Source organism: Orcinus orca, chromosome 14 (genome assembly GCF_937001465.1).
Source record: "Orcinus orca chromosome 14, mOrcOrc1.1, whole genome shotgun sequence".
NCBI classification, from domain to species: domain Eukaryota; kingdom Metazoa; phylum Chordata; class Mammalia; order Artiodactyla; family Delphinidae; genus Orcinus; species Orcinus orca.
This window is the reverse complement of record NC_064572.1, coordinates 83,384,402-83,398,484: the sequence shown is the minus strand read 5'-3', so window position 1 is coordinate 83,398,484 and position 14,083 is coordinate 83,384,402. Positions and strand designations below refer to the sequence as shown.

Genomic DNA, 14,083 nt, shown 5'->3' with positions numbered 1-14,083 from the left:
AGCCCCACCTCTCAACCAGAGCACTTCCCCACATCCATCGGTGCTCAGGCCAGACTGCAGTGGTCAGTTTCGATCACTGTTCATGAGCAAACCTGGTGGCAATTACACAAGAGAACAGTCCCTGTTCGACACTGAGTACAATAAAGAGATGAAGCTCAGGTTAAGAAGCCCACTATATCAGCAAACAAGTAGGGGAAAGAGAAATACGAAGGAGATGATATCGGTGATGGTTGGGAGCTGGCACGTGGAGTTCCCTAGATTGTTCTCTCTAGTTATGTCTATGTTTGAAAATGTGCCTAATAGGAACCTGAAAACAAAACAACTACTCTGGTAGCAAGTACAGGTGATAAGCGCTGCCCTGCTCACCCAGAAGCGTTGGCCCGGCTCCGGCCCCAGTGACCTGGGGAGAAGTGCTGGCCTCAGGTGGCACCAAGCCCTGGGCGTTCGGTTCTCCCAGCACCACCACAGACTGGGTCCAACTGCCAGAAGTGCTGGAGGCAGCAGAGCTGCGGCTGGGCACCACGCAAGGTCCCCGCCTCGGGACGAGCGTCGGCAGGAGGCGCGGGGGCCTCGCTCACCTGGACGCTCTCTTTCTGCACAGGTCGCACGGGGCAGGCGGTTGCCGTTCGAGCCAAGGCCTTTGGATTCAGCGTCATATTTTATGACCCCTACTTGCAGGATGGGATAGAGCGGTCCCTGGGCGTGCAGAGGGTCTACACCCTGCAGGACTTACTGTATCAGAGCGACTGCGTCTCCTTGCACTGTAATCTCAACGAACATAACCACCACCTCATCAATGACTTTACTATAAAGCAGGTAAATTGAAATAAATGGTCTCAGACCCTGGAAACGTCTGTCAAAACCAAAGGGGGAATGGGAAACGGTCCAGTGGACACACCAGTGAGCGGAGAAGAAAGTCCCCCGAGGCATCAGCAAGGAGCTGGGCGGGGCCCCCTCCGTGAGATGGGCCGTGGTGAGCGGGGAGGGGCAGGACCTGGCCCAGGACCCAGCTCTGACCAGGCCTGGCCTCCAAGACAGCCAGTTGACAGGTCACGGCTCCCGCTGCCCCAGCTTGCAGCCCTCTCTCTCGGGGTCAGCGGGAGCGGCCCCCCCGGCCCCCCGCTGTCACCGAGGCTCTGCGCTCCCTTCCCCCGCAGCCGCTGTGCGCGCATCAAACACCCAGACCCACTACCATCCACTGCCGCGGCTCCCTTCTTCAAACCTGGGTGCAGGCTCCTCCCAAGGCGGCAGCGGCGGCACCCGTTTACCAGCTTTTCCCTCCCCCTCGCAGATGAGGCAAGGAGCATTCCTAGTGAACGCGGCCCGCGGCGGACTGGTGGATGAGAAAGCCTTAGCCCAAGCCCTCAAGGAAGGCAGGATACGAGGGGCGGCCCTCGACGTGCACGAATCGGAGCCTTTCAGGCAGGTTTGGTAGCTCAGGGCTCGCACAGGAACTCGCAGGAGCCCCACTGTGACCTCGGGGCAGCTTCCCAGACGGGTCCTGGGTGGGCACCTGGAGACCAGGTTTACAGTTTCTGCTCTTCTAAGGTCTGTGCTGTATTCTCACCAAGTATAAAAGGGCCAGAAGTTCCCCCAAAGATGATCAGAAAGGGGACAGGCAGGAAGACAAATGGCGGTGAAGAGCAGGCTTTCCCCGTACTCTGGATTGCTCTGGTTGGAGGCAGGCTAGTCGGCCCTCCCTAGAATTGTCCCTTCTTTCCAAGTCCCTCGTGATGCCTGACGCTAATTAGTTTTATGAGTATGTTCTTACACTCCCAACCCTTAGGAAACAGACTGCAGAATCCCGCCGCCCCGCCCCCCCCCCCGCCCCGTGGTTTTATCTGTGTGGCTAGCATTCCACACGGCCAAGGGCTCCCTTTTGACGAGCAGGGCGGGGAGTGAGAGTGACGTGCGTTGTTTTCCTCATCTGCTGTGTTTTTTGTATACTCATCTAGCTTTGCTCAGGGTCCCCTGAAGGACGCACCGAATCTCATTTGTACACCCCACACGGCCTGGTACAGTGAGCAAGCCTCCCTGGAGATGAGGGAGGCGGCCGCCACCGAGATCCGCCGGGCCATCACAGGTGAGCCCTCCGCCACGCTGGCTGCCTCCGATCCCAGTGACGGACACGCGGAAGGGGGCATGGGGCTTTGCTGCTGGCAGAGGTGGTCTCTAGGCATCAAGTTGAAGAAATTCGTAATGAGTTGGGCCCCGTTTCTTTCAGGGGAAACCAATTCCCTTTTGTATTAGCCAGTGCAAGTCTCGCAAACCTGGAAGGGGAGGGAGCCCCAGGGGGAGCCGTGGGCAGCTCCCTTCTGTTTGGCTGGAGCCCAGTGTGGTTCAGGCCCTGGAACAAGTCATATGTTGTGGAAATACAAGGGCCGGCCCTTCCTATCAAAGAGTAAGAGACTTGCATTGTAGCTTGTCCCCGCATAACAGAGAAGTATAACATTTAAGTCACTGTGACCTTGAAAAATACATATGATTACTTTTAATCATCTTATTCCAGGTCGCATCCCAGAGAGCTTAAGAAACTGTGTGAACAAGGAATTCTTTGTCACAACAGCTCCCTGGTCAGTAATAGATCAGCAAGCAATTCATCCAGAGCTCAATGGTGCCACATACAGGTGAGGAGAGGAATGGGCTGAGCCCTGCTCCCTGGGGGAGGGCGGAGACGGGGGACCTGGGGACGTTAAGCCAACCTGAGCGCTAGTAAGAATTACACACTGTCCCCTCCTCTCAGTTCTTCCATTCCTCATTTCGTGGAACAAACATAGTTTGGGGACAGAGCCGAGAATTGGAATTCCTATTTTAAAGGGGGTGCGGGGTACGGGTGGGTTGTGCATTCCCCAGCGGGTCTGAATCACTGTTCATTCCGAAGCCACTTGAAAACCAGAGGGTTTCTAGGTGAAAAGGTACGGAAAAGGCCATCAAGGAACAGGGCCTGATTTTGTTTTCTAACTTGAACTTTCTGTCCAAGGAGAGCATTCTGGCCAAAGCCCAGTCCATTTGACGGGGGTGGGGGGGGGTCTTTGTTTCTCCGTGAAGCAGGAAGTTTGACCCCAGGGGCACGTGACAGTGACAGAGTTTGGGTGGGACTGAGGCAGGAGAGCCTGCACTGGGGACACGAGCCAGGACCCTTGGAAGGGACCAGGGGTTTTGTCTGTGGTAGTTTTCCATGGTTCTCTTCCCCCAGCATGGCCGGTTGCAGGGAAATAGCTCCTCCCCCATAAAGGAGAGAAGCTGCAGCGTGGAATGCCAGAAGGGACCTTTTGTTCTGCTTACTCTGACCCAGGACTGCCCCACCTTGGCAGTACTGGGCCAGATGGCCCGTGCATTATAGGATGTATAGTGGCAGCCCTGGCCCCCACCCGCTAGAAGCCAATAGCACCTCCCACTCCCAACGGTGACAACTAAAAACGCCCCCCAGACACTGCCTGAGATCCCTGGTTTTGAACCACTGCTCTAGGGGGCGATTAAATATAGTCTGTGTAAAAGGACCCATACATGGAAGCTCCTACTCTGGGCAAGGAAGCTAAGCGGTTTCTTCCCAAGTCACGTGGCTTTATTTACACGCAGCATGTTCTATTAAAGGCCCACTTGTGTTGTACCCTCATAAGCATTTTCAAGCATCACTTGGGCCCAGCCCAGCACCAGATTGGATTCCCCTGTTTGTCCATGTTGGTGGCCTACCCTTTAAGGGTCACGTCCTAATTATTCCTCTAGACAGAGCAAGGCTCCTTGGCCCCTTGGAAAACTGCTTGTGCTGGAGGGTTGCAGCTCACAGGGTCCTGTTCATCAGAGTCCTCCTGGACAGTCCCTGACCACCGTCACTGTAACAGGCCGAGACCCCGTCCCCTTTACCACAAGTGTGAAGGGTTTGATAACTTGGAGAGGAAGACTAATTCTAAAGCCCCTGCTTCATAAGTATGTTTTGTCCTCAGTGTTTAAATACACGAGTCACACCTGTGCATAATGTCCATGTGCTCGGGCGTGCGCGCGCACACAGCCATTCCTGTGCCTGCAGGATAAGATGAGGCCACGTTCAGGTGCCCTCCAGGTACCCTCAGAGGGCAGGCATCCTGCCCATCATCAGCTCACCATCTCCCCTGCTGCTGCCCTGTCCCCACCCACATCTCAGGTTACGGGAGCCGGTAACTAACCAGCCTAGGAAGTCACACTTCGCAAGCGTACTTCATGCCCTCTGTTAGGAAATCATTAAAGCCTTTGATATAACTGATGAATACTTTCTAACGCAGCCGGAAAACTTGGAATTTATTTTGTCCAAAACGTTTTCCAAATGCGACACGGTTTCCCCACACACGATTAATTAGTATAGTCTATTGCTGTTGCCTAAAAGCTACAAAATTAGTGCTTTGATTGGACTAACTTTGTTGTTTATGAATTAGATGTCCATGTTTAACTTTACCATGTAGACTTCTCCTTGCTTTGGAGGTAGGAGGTATGACAACCCATCCCATAAACAGAGCAAGAGCTTGGCAGCTTCTGGGGCCTGAACTTAACCGGCCCTTTCTCTTGTGCCCGCCCTCCCTAGATACCCGCCAGGCATCGTGGGTGTGGCTCCGGGAGGACTTCCTGCAGCCATGGAAGGGATCATCCCCGGAGGCATCCCGGTAACCCACAACCTCCCCACGGTGGCACACCCTTCCCAAGCTCCCTCTCCCAACCAGCCCACAAAACACGGGGACAGTCGAGAGCACCCCAACGAGCAATAGCAGAGAGTGACGGAAGGTAACCATTCAGATACACCTGGGACCAAGAGACAGTGAAAAATAGATGAACTAAGAGAAAAGGAATCTGACAGTCTTTTTAACTGATTCTGGACATACGCATCATTGACGTTGCAGTGTTAAAACTACAAAGGAGCTCGAAGCCGAGACGTGGGAAAACTGAAGATGTCGTCTGCTTGTGGAAGCGCTGAAAAAGACTAGGACGTGATTTATTAACGACCAACTTCTGTTATTGTGTGTTAAGTTTTTCATCTGTGCATCAAATCACAAAGAATAAATAGATCTTTTTCCTTTATCAGTCCCTTGGACACAGCAGGTCCTGAACACCTTGCTCTAGAATGTTGCATCAGGAGTTCCAAACATCAAAATAAAAAATATTAAGAGGAAATCCCCATCCTATGACTCTAGTCCCTTCGGTCCACGGGGGCTGGTTACCTCTTTTGCTAATAGGAAGATTAAATTACTACAAAATGGGGAGAAAACTGTTTGCCTGTGTTAGACAACCGCGAGCATAGGATTGAAGACAGTACAGGCTCCCGTACAGAGAAGTCTCTCCCATCTGAACTGCATACTGAGCGGGCAAGTTGGTTGTGAGTTCAGTAAAAACCCTCTGATGATGCAAAAAAAAAAAAAAAAAAAAAAAGTATTAAGTTTCACAAGCTGTTTGTACTCAAATATATTTTCTCAGTTTCAGATCCTCAGCTATTTTATTGAGTGGAAAGTCTTGAACTAAAAGGGTTCAAGAAGAATAATGTTGCATTTCCTTATGTCTCAGGAAACACTTTTTATGGTAACTTGTCAGATTGTCTATGAACAAACCCACTTTTTTAGACATTGATAAAGTCTTCTTTTCTTCACGTGATATTTTATACAAGAACACTTCAGGTGTGTTATTAGATGTGACTGATTTTAACAAATCCTATTAGATTTGTATCAACTAGTTACATGTTATATTCATAGTCTTTTGTGAATCATCGCCTTTTTGTTTAAAAGATGGCCTATTTTGAGCCTTTGTATAGGTACATTCCTGTTTTTGTGACAAAAAAACCTTTAAAACTGTCCCAAACAGAAAAATAATGGCTATCAGAAATATGTTTTGTTTTAGTGTGAGTTACCGTTACTGTATTTGTTTATTGTAAAGGTGGACATTTAGCGTTCAGTGCAGTTTTCAATAAAAAGTAATAAAAATTTCTGTTAAGCTCTGAAATTCAAGTACAACTCACCAGTGTAAAAGTTCTCTCCTTGAGATGTTTAAAGGCAACTGCATTTTCAAGTAGCCAGTTTCCCAACTCTTGTTATTCCGAGGGTCAAAGATTTACAGTACTTTTCTGTCATCTACCTATTCCATAACCAGACGCAAGAATGTTGACAATTACTTCATGTGATAGTTTAATTGAAAAAATCAAAACTTCACATAAGTCCATCCTTATCAAATCATGCCATCCCTAAGATGAAATAGTGGGTTAGAACTAAGTCAATTCAAGAAACAAAATTGGTCAAGTTTTAGAATTTTGATTTTAATTTACCCAAAAGCAAAATTATCTGGCTCAAGCATTAATGCAGGAAGGGAGGTGAATCTCAAAAAAAAATTTTTTTAATGATATTTACAAAGAAATGTTGCAAATTAATTAACATCAGCCATTTCCATAGGTTAGGAACTTTCCATTGATTTTATGGGTCTTCCTTCTCAAATAGCATTAAACCCCTTACTACTAGCAGTATCTGCAAATGTCAGTCACGTCCAACAATTCCAGGTACCGAACTCCTTTTCAGCCGCCTCCCCCCACCCTTTCCCATTTAAAAAAAGAAGTCATGACAACTTAAAGCATCAACCTCCTCACTCATTTTAAGGTGGTGGTCCCATCCCAACTCTCCCATGAAAAATTACACTGAAACCACCTGACACGGATAGAGAGATCCTGGACAGAGATACAGCAAATGGTTACTGACCTATCACTCCGGGGAGCAAAGTGGCAGCTCAAGATCATCTTCACGACCACTTGTCAAACAGGCAATCAGTGAGGGGGTGATGTATGCACAAAAAGGAGACCCCCAACCGACTATGCACAGCAATAGTCCCTTAACACAGACTAAGTCTGTGACACGATGAGCCTAAAAACCAAAAACATAAAAAGGTCCAAATCCATGGTGTACTTGGGTTTTGACAGAAAACACCACACTGTATTCTCCCTAGAAAAAGAACCATAAAGTCCATACAGTTAAAGGTATTACTGTCCAGAGTCAACCAAAAGACATACAATATCTGTCACCCTGCCATATATAATCTGAGAAAGGACTGCAAACTCTATCTTGGGACAAGTTATGGCTGTTTGATAGTTCAAGAGCTTAACATAGCATTGATTCACCAAAATGTTGGCCTTTACCAGCCAATCTGCTGTGAAAACCATTTAAAGCCCCATCCCTGTCTGGAGCCTAAGAAATGGAGTCATATATATATATATAATTCTTTCCCACAGGGAAGAATGCTGTACCTGTTAAACTAGATGTGGTCAGGGTCACTGATCTATAAATAAATAAATAAAGAGGCACCTCAGGGGACACACCACGCAGCAAACACAACACACGGAGGCTAAGGCTAAAGACCGAGCCTGCAGTTTTCTGAACAGCACTGACTGTAATGTAGACCGTAGCAACTAGATGCTTTTCCCTCAAACATTTCTCTTCGGATTCTTCAACTGGGAGAGCAGTTTTTGCTTAACAGCAACTAGAACAGGATGTCTGGCCACTAAAGAATTCTCTCCCTATATATGGAGAAAAGTTTATAGGGATGCTGTGCTATGTAATTAGAATGGCAGCCTTCTAAAAAATTAATTCTGTCCAAAATGAAAGCAAACCATAGAGTCAATTTGTAAGAAAACATTAACCATTTGAAACTAACATACACATTACATCAAAATTCATTCATATGGAATCAAATTGCAAATATTTTTCCTGCAAGTTGTAGCATGCAGCAAAAGCGATCATCCTGGGAACACGTTTCAAGGAGTGTTCAGAGAGGGAAGAAAGAACTAGAGAGATGACATCTCATAGGTAATTTTCTATTTTTAGTATTCCAGCATCAAATCTGAGGTTGTACACATTTCAATAGCATCTAAACAGAACTTAGAAGAAAACAAGAAGTAAATATTTCAAGGTTTTCACAGCCTTTTCATCAAAGGGAAGGAAAAGTGTGAGTGAGTGAGTGAGTGTGAGTGTGTGTGTGTGTGTGTGTGTAGGGCTTCTTGCCAAATTCCTTGCCACATCAATAGTCTACAAAGTGCTTACCAGGACACTAAGTCTTTTTGTGTTCCTGAGATAGGTCTGAAATTTTTACCCAGTTTTGAATGTATACCTGAAGTGGTCAAATAATACTTTTTGTAGAAAGTTTTCCTACCTAAGATTATAGTCTTAACTTTAAATAAGAATGGCCACAATTAACCAACATGCAAAAATTCTCAGACTACTCACTGAGAAATTCATTATACAATGCATTTACCACCTTACTGCGTTCTTAAATCTTTATACTGAACTGATATTCCCAATTAGCCCAAGCAAAGGCATGCCTTTCTAACACAATTTGCTTAAAGCAGAGTTGATGATAAAAGACAGTTAAGAATCCACAGACTCTATGCATGGCAACCTGGGAGAGTATAACATTGTCAACAGAGTCAAGTGGGCGAATTTCACACAATTCATTCAGTTACATACGAGTGGGCCGGCTCCCCCGAGCACTCCCCCGCCAGCACTCCGCTCACTTACATCCACCGAATAACTATTCACAAAGAGACTGCTGCCCAGAGTCTGGTAGAAGAAGCCCCATCTTAAGGGCACTCTTCCAAACAAATAAATACCTAAACACTGAAAAGGGGCATTATCAGAAACTTTTAAAAAGACAAAATAATAGAAACCAAAACCCTTTCCAAAACAAGGGAACGATGTCTATGCAAAGTTCACTCAATAAAAAATCCTTACTTTTCTTACAGTTTGTTCCTTAAAGATTTTATTTTATTTTATTGGGCACAACAGGAACTAAATTATTAATAAAAATAAAAGCTTGTTTTTATGTTTTGCTGTGGGTAATTTGTACAAAAAGTTTCCAAATCTCTAACGAGCTCTAGTGAGATATAATGTAAAACGGATCTTTTAAGATGCAAGTAGAATGCCAGGTTCTACTTAAAAAAGAATTATCTCAAAGGAACAAAGAGTGATCTGCCATGTGCTTTTGGAGGTGCCCATGCTGGAAAAAACTTCTCAATAATATGAAGATGCTGGTACAACTTTTCCTATTACACAACTTCTTACACAACCACATGCGTTACATTTATAGACAGATTTACAATTTGAAAGGAAAAAAGTTCTGTCTTAATAAAATTCATTTTTTACAAACTGTAGTCCAAAGTTCTGTCTCCTCACAGCAGATGCATCATCTCCACGGGGTGTGGATCAGAAAAACCCTTCCAAGCAGATCCTGCCAGATCTGCTTCATTCCATGCCGTGCACTCTGCCTGGAGCACCGCAGCAGCGTGGAGGTCACTACAGAGCTGGTACCTTGCTCTTCTGCTCTTTGATTATTTTCATTCATCTTCATCATCTTCGTCTTCCTCCCCATCAGACAGGGATGTACAAGGCCGGATCTGTCGGTAGCGGTCAAGCCATTTTTCTACCATTTGCGTGACCAGAGGGTGATTTCGCCGCCGAGAGCTCTTCTGCATGGCCACGAGAACTCCTCCCTCAGTCACACAGCAGTCCAGCCACTCCCTGAGCAGCTTTTCTTGCTGTTCCTCATTACCTAGCTTTTAGAGGAATGCGAAGAAGAGGGAAAATAACACAACAGATCACAGACTTGACAGGAAAAATTTAACAGAAACCTACAGCTGGTATGATTAATGAAAAAGGCCAGAGCAACGAAGTGTTTCAACATGGTTTCCACCTCTCATCAATTTTATGTTTAAAACCCAGTTTCCTGTGGTTAAATAGAAAAAAAATCTATGGGAAAATTCACAGAAAAACCTAGAGGGAAGAACAGCCTAGTAATAAGTTAATTTGTTTGATATAATAGCAAAAAGCAAATGTTATCTAATAAGCTGATCCTTGCAGCTTCAAACAGAACAAGGTAAGTTTACTCAGAAAGTTATGTATATAGGCTCAAGGAACAAAAATTATCTGAACTTTTTTCTTAATATCATGGTTATAAAAAGTTTATTACTAGTACATGAAATAAAAGACCAATAATTTTATAAGAATTTGGGCTGGAGCGCTCTTTTACACATTCTCGCCACCTCCCCTGCCTGGCGTGCACCACCTGCTCCCCCGCAGCTCCAGTGACCTCCCACCTGCTCCTGTTCCCACCACTGCCCAGGTATCGAGTCTCAACCGAGTTGCCAGTATTCCTCTTCTGGGCAAACTGGCTGTTGGCTCCCCAGCTTACCCAGAATAAAGCCAAAGATTTAAAAGACCGTTGATGACCCCATGCCACCCCTTAACCTCTCAGCCTCGTCTCTCCCCGCCTGCCCAATCCCCACAAACCACACTGGCTTGAACTTCCCTCTACCTACAACTCTCTTCCCCCAGATTCTGCAAGACTCCTTCCTCTTTCAGGTCTCAATTCAGGCGTCACCTCCTCAGTGATGCCTTACCTTGGGCCCCCGGTGGCCCCCTCATCCCCCCCTTTCCCCCTCACCCCATCTTTTTATCTCCTCAGCACTCAGCACTACCTGAGGGCTAGGACTTTGGTCTTCACTGCTTTATCTCTGCAGAACACATCCTACACAGCAATTCTGAAAAGATAAATTTCAAAGTCTGTCTGACCAGGATTTATAGAAAGTGACAATTACTACGACCTAGTTCAAAATTGTAAGTGGTAGTACAGATAATACCACACCTGAAAGACACACTAGGCTGGGTTCTGGTACAGTGCTGCTACTTTAAGTAATTAATACAAGAAACAGGCTTCTTACCTCCTGAGCAGAAAGGAAGTGCACATGGAGTAACTTCCTTTCACTGTCAACCAGAGGCAGAAATGTAATGGTGACATCGTCATCGGTGTTCAGGTTAGCACCAGCACCTCGGTTACCATAGCCATCATTTTCCATGGCAACCAAAGCAGAGAAGTGGCCCCTTGTATAGCCCAGAGCAATCGGACTTTTCCAACAAAAACTCTGTTCCCACAACAAAGGCAAATACACACCTGGAAAGAGGGAAGAAAGTCACAATGAGATTTTCAGGATGTGACTGCAATGTGCATTAAAATAATAAACAAGAAAGCTCCAAAATACTCATGATAATGGCTTACCTTGAAACCGAGTATATCCCAAAGTTTCTCCCCGGAAACTTTTATAATATTTTACTCCATAAACTATAATTGGTCGTCTAAGAATATGTGCAAGTACAAAAATGTGGGTCTGTTCCAAACTTGCTCCAGGCTGTACAGAACAAAATAAAAGAAAGCAAATTCTCTTTAAAACATTTATTACCACCCCGGAAAACTGATGTGTATAACACAATGCTACCCTCCTTCATTATTACACTATCTCAATTCATTTAAAAAATATAGTAATACTACTGTCCAACTAAAGAGTTCGATTCCTCAAACAGCAAAGTCCAATAAAAGAAATCTGCAAAGTTTATGCACAGGTATCCTTCATTATCCAAACTCAAGAACTGAACAGATTTGTTTAAATACTGATTTCAGAAACAAGAGATTCAGACAGCAAAGGAAGCTTGATTTATATAACTGCCTTCTGGTTAAGTTACTTGTGAAAGTACTACCTACAACAAGGTCCACCCGAAGTAAAAAGAACTTCGTTATTTCACACAAACATAAATGGCTGCAAATGGCTGCATCACCTAAGGCAAGAATATGCAACAGGTCTCCCTTCCCCCCATAATGATTCTGACAGCACCTTTACAGGAGGTACATGTCTCAGATGTAAAACAGTCACTGTGAACCCTGCCCAAATGACCCAAAGACAGAAGGCACTTCCCTCAGAGGGTACTAATGAATTATGATGCTTTCTGCAAAGAAAAGAAGTGGTTTGTTGTGCATGTATTTGAAGTTTATAGTTAAGTATATTAATATGCTTCATAAAATAAAACTAGCATGAGTGTGAGGGACAGCCCTACACAATACATCTATAAAAGTTCACTCCCAAGTTAGTTAATCATTCCTGTCCACGGCACCTTCTCCTTGGCCTACGTCACGTGGACGGAGGCTCCTCACCTGGGGAGCCTTGTGAAGATCACAACTTGATCCTCAGGGGCCTGGCAGCTCAGCATCAGCACCCACCACGAGCACAGAGATCTTGGGGAAGTGTCCCCTCGGACACAGAATGGGAGCTAACCCGTAGGTAGGTAAAACAGGCATAAAGCCACCACTTCTTAAAATTTTTATTATTTTTTTAAATTTTTATTGGAGTATAGTTGATTTACAATGTTGTGTTAGTTTCTGCTGTACAGCAATGAGAATTGTTATACATATACCTATATCCACTCTTTTTTAGATTCTTTTCCCATATAGGTCATTACAGAGTATTGAGTAGAGTTCCCTGTGCTACACAGTAGGTCCTTATTAGCTATCTATTTTATATATAATAGCGTGTATATGTCAATCCCAAAAAGTCACCTGAGAGGACAATATAACTGAAGAGTAATCTGAGGAAATATTTAAGAGGTTAGAATCACCAAGTACAACTTTTATTTGGACAGTTTTTTAATCACTTAATATAAGAAACATGTTGCCCTCCCTGTGCTGCAGCGAGGACTTGCCTATGGTCCCAGAGCTGATAAACAGCAGTCACTAGAACCCAAGTCACCTGCTGCCAAGTCAAGCGCTCTTCCCTTCATGCCACACTGCCTCCAACATGGTCTTAGTGTAAACCAAGGCATTTAGACCAGCTGCCTCACTTTTCTCATAGGAGCAACATGCCCTGAAGCATTCTTACCTGACTAGCAAGAGAGAGTATAAATGCCCAGTCTTCTTGCCACTGTTCTTCTCTCAAGGAAAAATGTAAACCAAAGCTCTGAGAATACCAGGACTCCCAATCTTTCCAACGTGTATAAAACCTAAAAGCAACAGAGTAAAACAGAAGCCTTTCTATAAACAGTTCATTTAATGTTCCGATCATTTATTTAATGTAGTCTTTAAGCAATTCAAATGCAGAGATTAATAATTAATTTTACCTGGCTTGCAGTATATTTTTCCAATTAAAAATGCCTCCTTTCTGCTAGCAGACATCTTTTAACATATCCTCAGACATAATCTGATTCACCACCCACCAAATTTTCATCAAAACTACGAACACTAGTGATGAGAACGGTTGATTTCAATTGTCTACTATTGGTTTACAAATAAAAACTAAAAACACTCAAAATCATCTGAGAGGTTGGATAAAAATCAAAGACACTACATTTCTCCATTAATGAATAGTTATCCACTACTTGGTCACAGACTAGAAATAGCCCATGTGTTTACAAGAATATCAAAATCACTTCCTTGAGATTTCATTCATTAAATAAAATTATTTGATTATCACATGACAATTGAAATAAAAAATCACTGTAACTACAAGAACAATCCCTTCTTCATGCTTAATACCTGTTTAAATACTTCGGCCTAATAAATTATGAAGACTAAAAATCAAACTAGGCCACTGGTAGACTGAATTACTAAAAGCAAAACATTCTTTTTCTTTAGATCAAGTATACAATTAAATAAAGCCGGATATAATTATGCTCAAAACTGTGATCCACTGTCTTACAAAACAAACCAGCAAAGACCTCTGAAGACATTTAACCTGTTTGTAACATTACATTCCTCTCACATGTAGTGAACTATCAGAAATCCCCAATACTTTTATGTATTTGAATTCTAGGTAAAAGAATCAAAACATCAGAAAACATTCTTTTGCTGTTGTTGAAATGTTAAGGTATTAAATGTCTTAGTGTCACACGTTTCTTTAGAGTAACTTAATGCAGGGCTCCGTAAAAAGTAAATTAATATATTTTAGATTTAAAAAAGAATGTTATGGAGGCTTAACTCTTGTTTGATTAGAAAAAAAACTTTTCTATGCCAGAGAACCATAGGTTTTCTCTTTTTAAATCAGGAATGTAAGTTTCAATGCCAAATGTTTAAAAATAAAATATGGATATTCCTCTTTTAAAATACCTAAGATACACAGAAATATATTTCAATGCACCAATGACAAAATACATTGTTTTAATAAATTCGAGGAAAAATATCATGAAACACAGAAAGTTGCTGCAGTTAAGAAATTTCTTGGTTGCTGCCTAGGATCGTTTTATTGAATGAGACACCTAAATGTGCCAGAAATCAA

The 14,083-nt window shown here is 43.9% G+C and overlaps 2 protein-coding genes across 7 annotated transcripts in view; one reads left to right on the top strand and one right to left on the bottom strand.

Annotated features, from left to right (window-relative positions):
• Nucleotides 1-5,958, top strand: part of CTBP2 (C-terminal binding protein 2) — a 162,108-nt gene extending 156,150 nt beyond the window's left edge. For all 4 annotated transcript variants that reach the window (XM_012531580.3, XM_033420783.2, XM_033420785.2 and 1 more), the window contains 5 exons: nucleotides 602-816; nucleotides 1,292-1,422; nucleotides 1,956-2,083; nucleotides 2,510-2,627; nucleotides 4,556-5,958. In XM_012531580.3, coding sequence (XP_012387034.1) covers nucleotides 602-816; nucleotides 1,292-1,422; nucleotides 1,956-2,083; nucleotides 2,510-2,627; nucleotides 4,556-4,736 — 773 coding nt within the window. In that variant the 3' untranslated portion in view covers nucleotides 4,737-5,958. The remainder of the gene's footprint in view (nucleotides 1-601; nucleotides 817-1,291; nucleotides 1,423-1,955; nucleotides 2,084-2,509; nucleotides 2,628-4,555) is intronic.
• Nucleotides 5,959-6,247: 289 nt separating this feature from the next.
• The window catches only part of ZRANB1 (zinc finger RANBP2-type containing 1), a 69,022-nt gene continuing 61,186 nt past the window's right edge, over nucleotides 6,248-14,083 (bottom strand). For all 3 annotated transcript variants that reach the window (XM_004265729.3, XM_033420781.2, XM_049696644.1), the window contains 4 exons: nucleotides 12,692-12,812; nucleotides 11,044-11,173; nucleotides 10,709-10,938; nucleotides 6,248-9,544 (listed from right to left, as the gene is read on the bottom strand). In XM_004265729.3, the coding sequence (XP_004265777.1) occupies nucleotides 9,326-9,544; nucleotides 10,709-10,938; nucleotides 11,044-11,173; nucleotides 12,692-12,812 (700 nt within the window). In that variant the 3' untranslated portion in view covers nucleotides 6,248-9,325. The remainder of the gene's footprint in view (nucleotides 9,545-10,708; nucleotides 10,939-11,043; nucleotides 11,174-12,691; nucleotides 12,813-14,083) is intronic.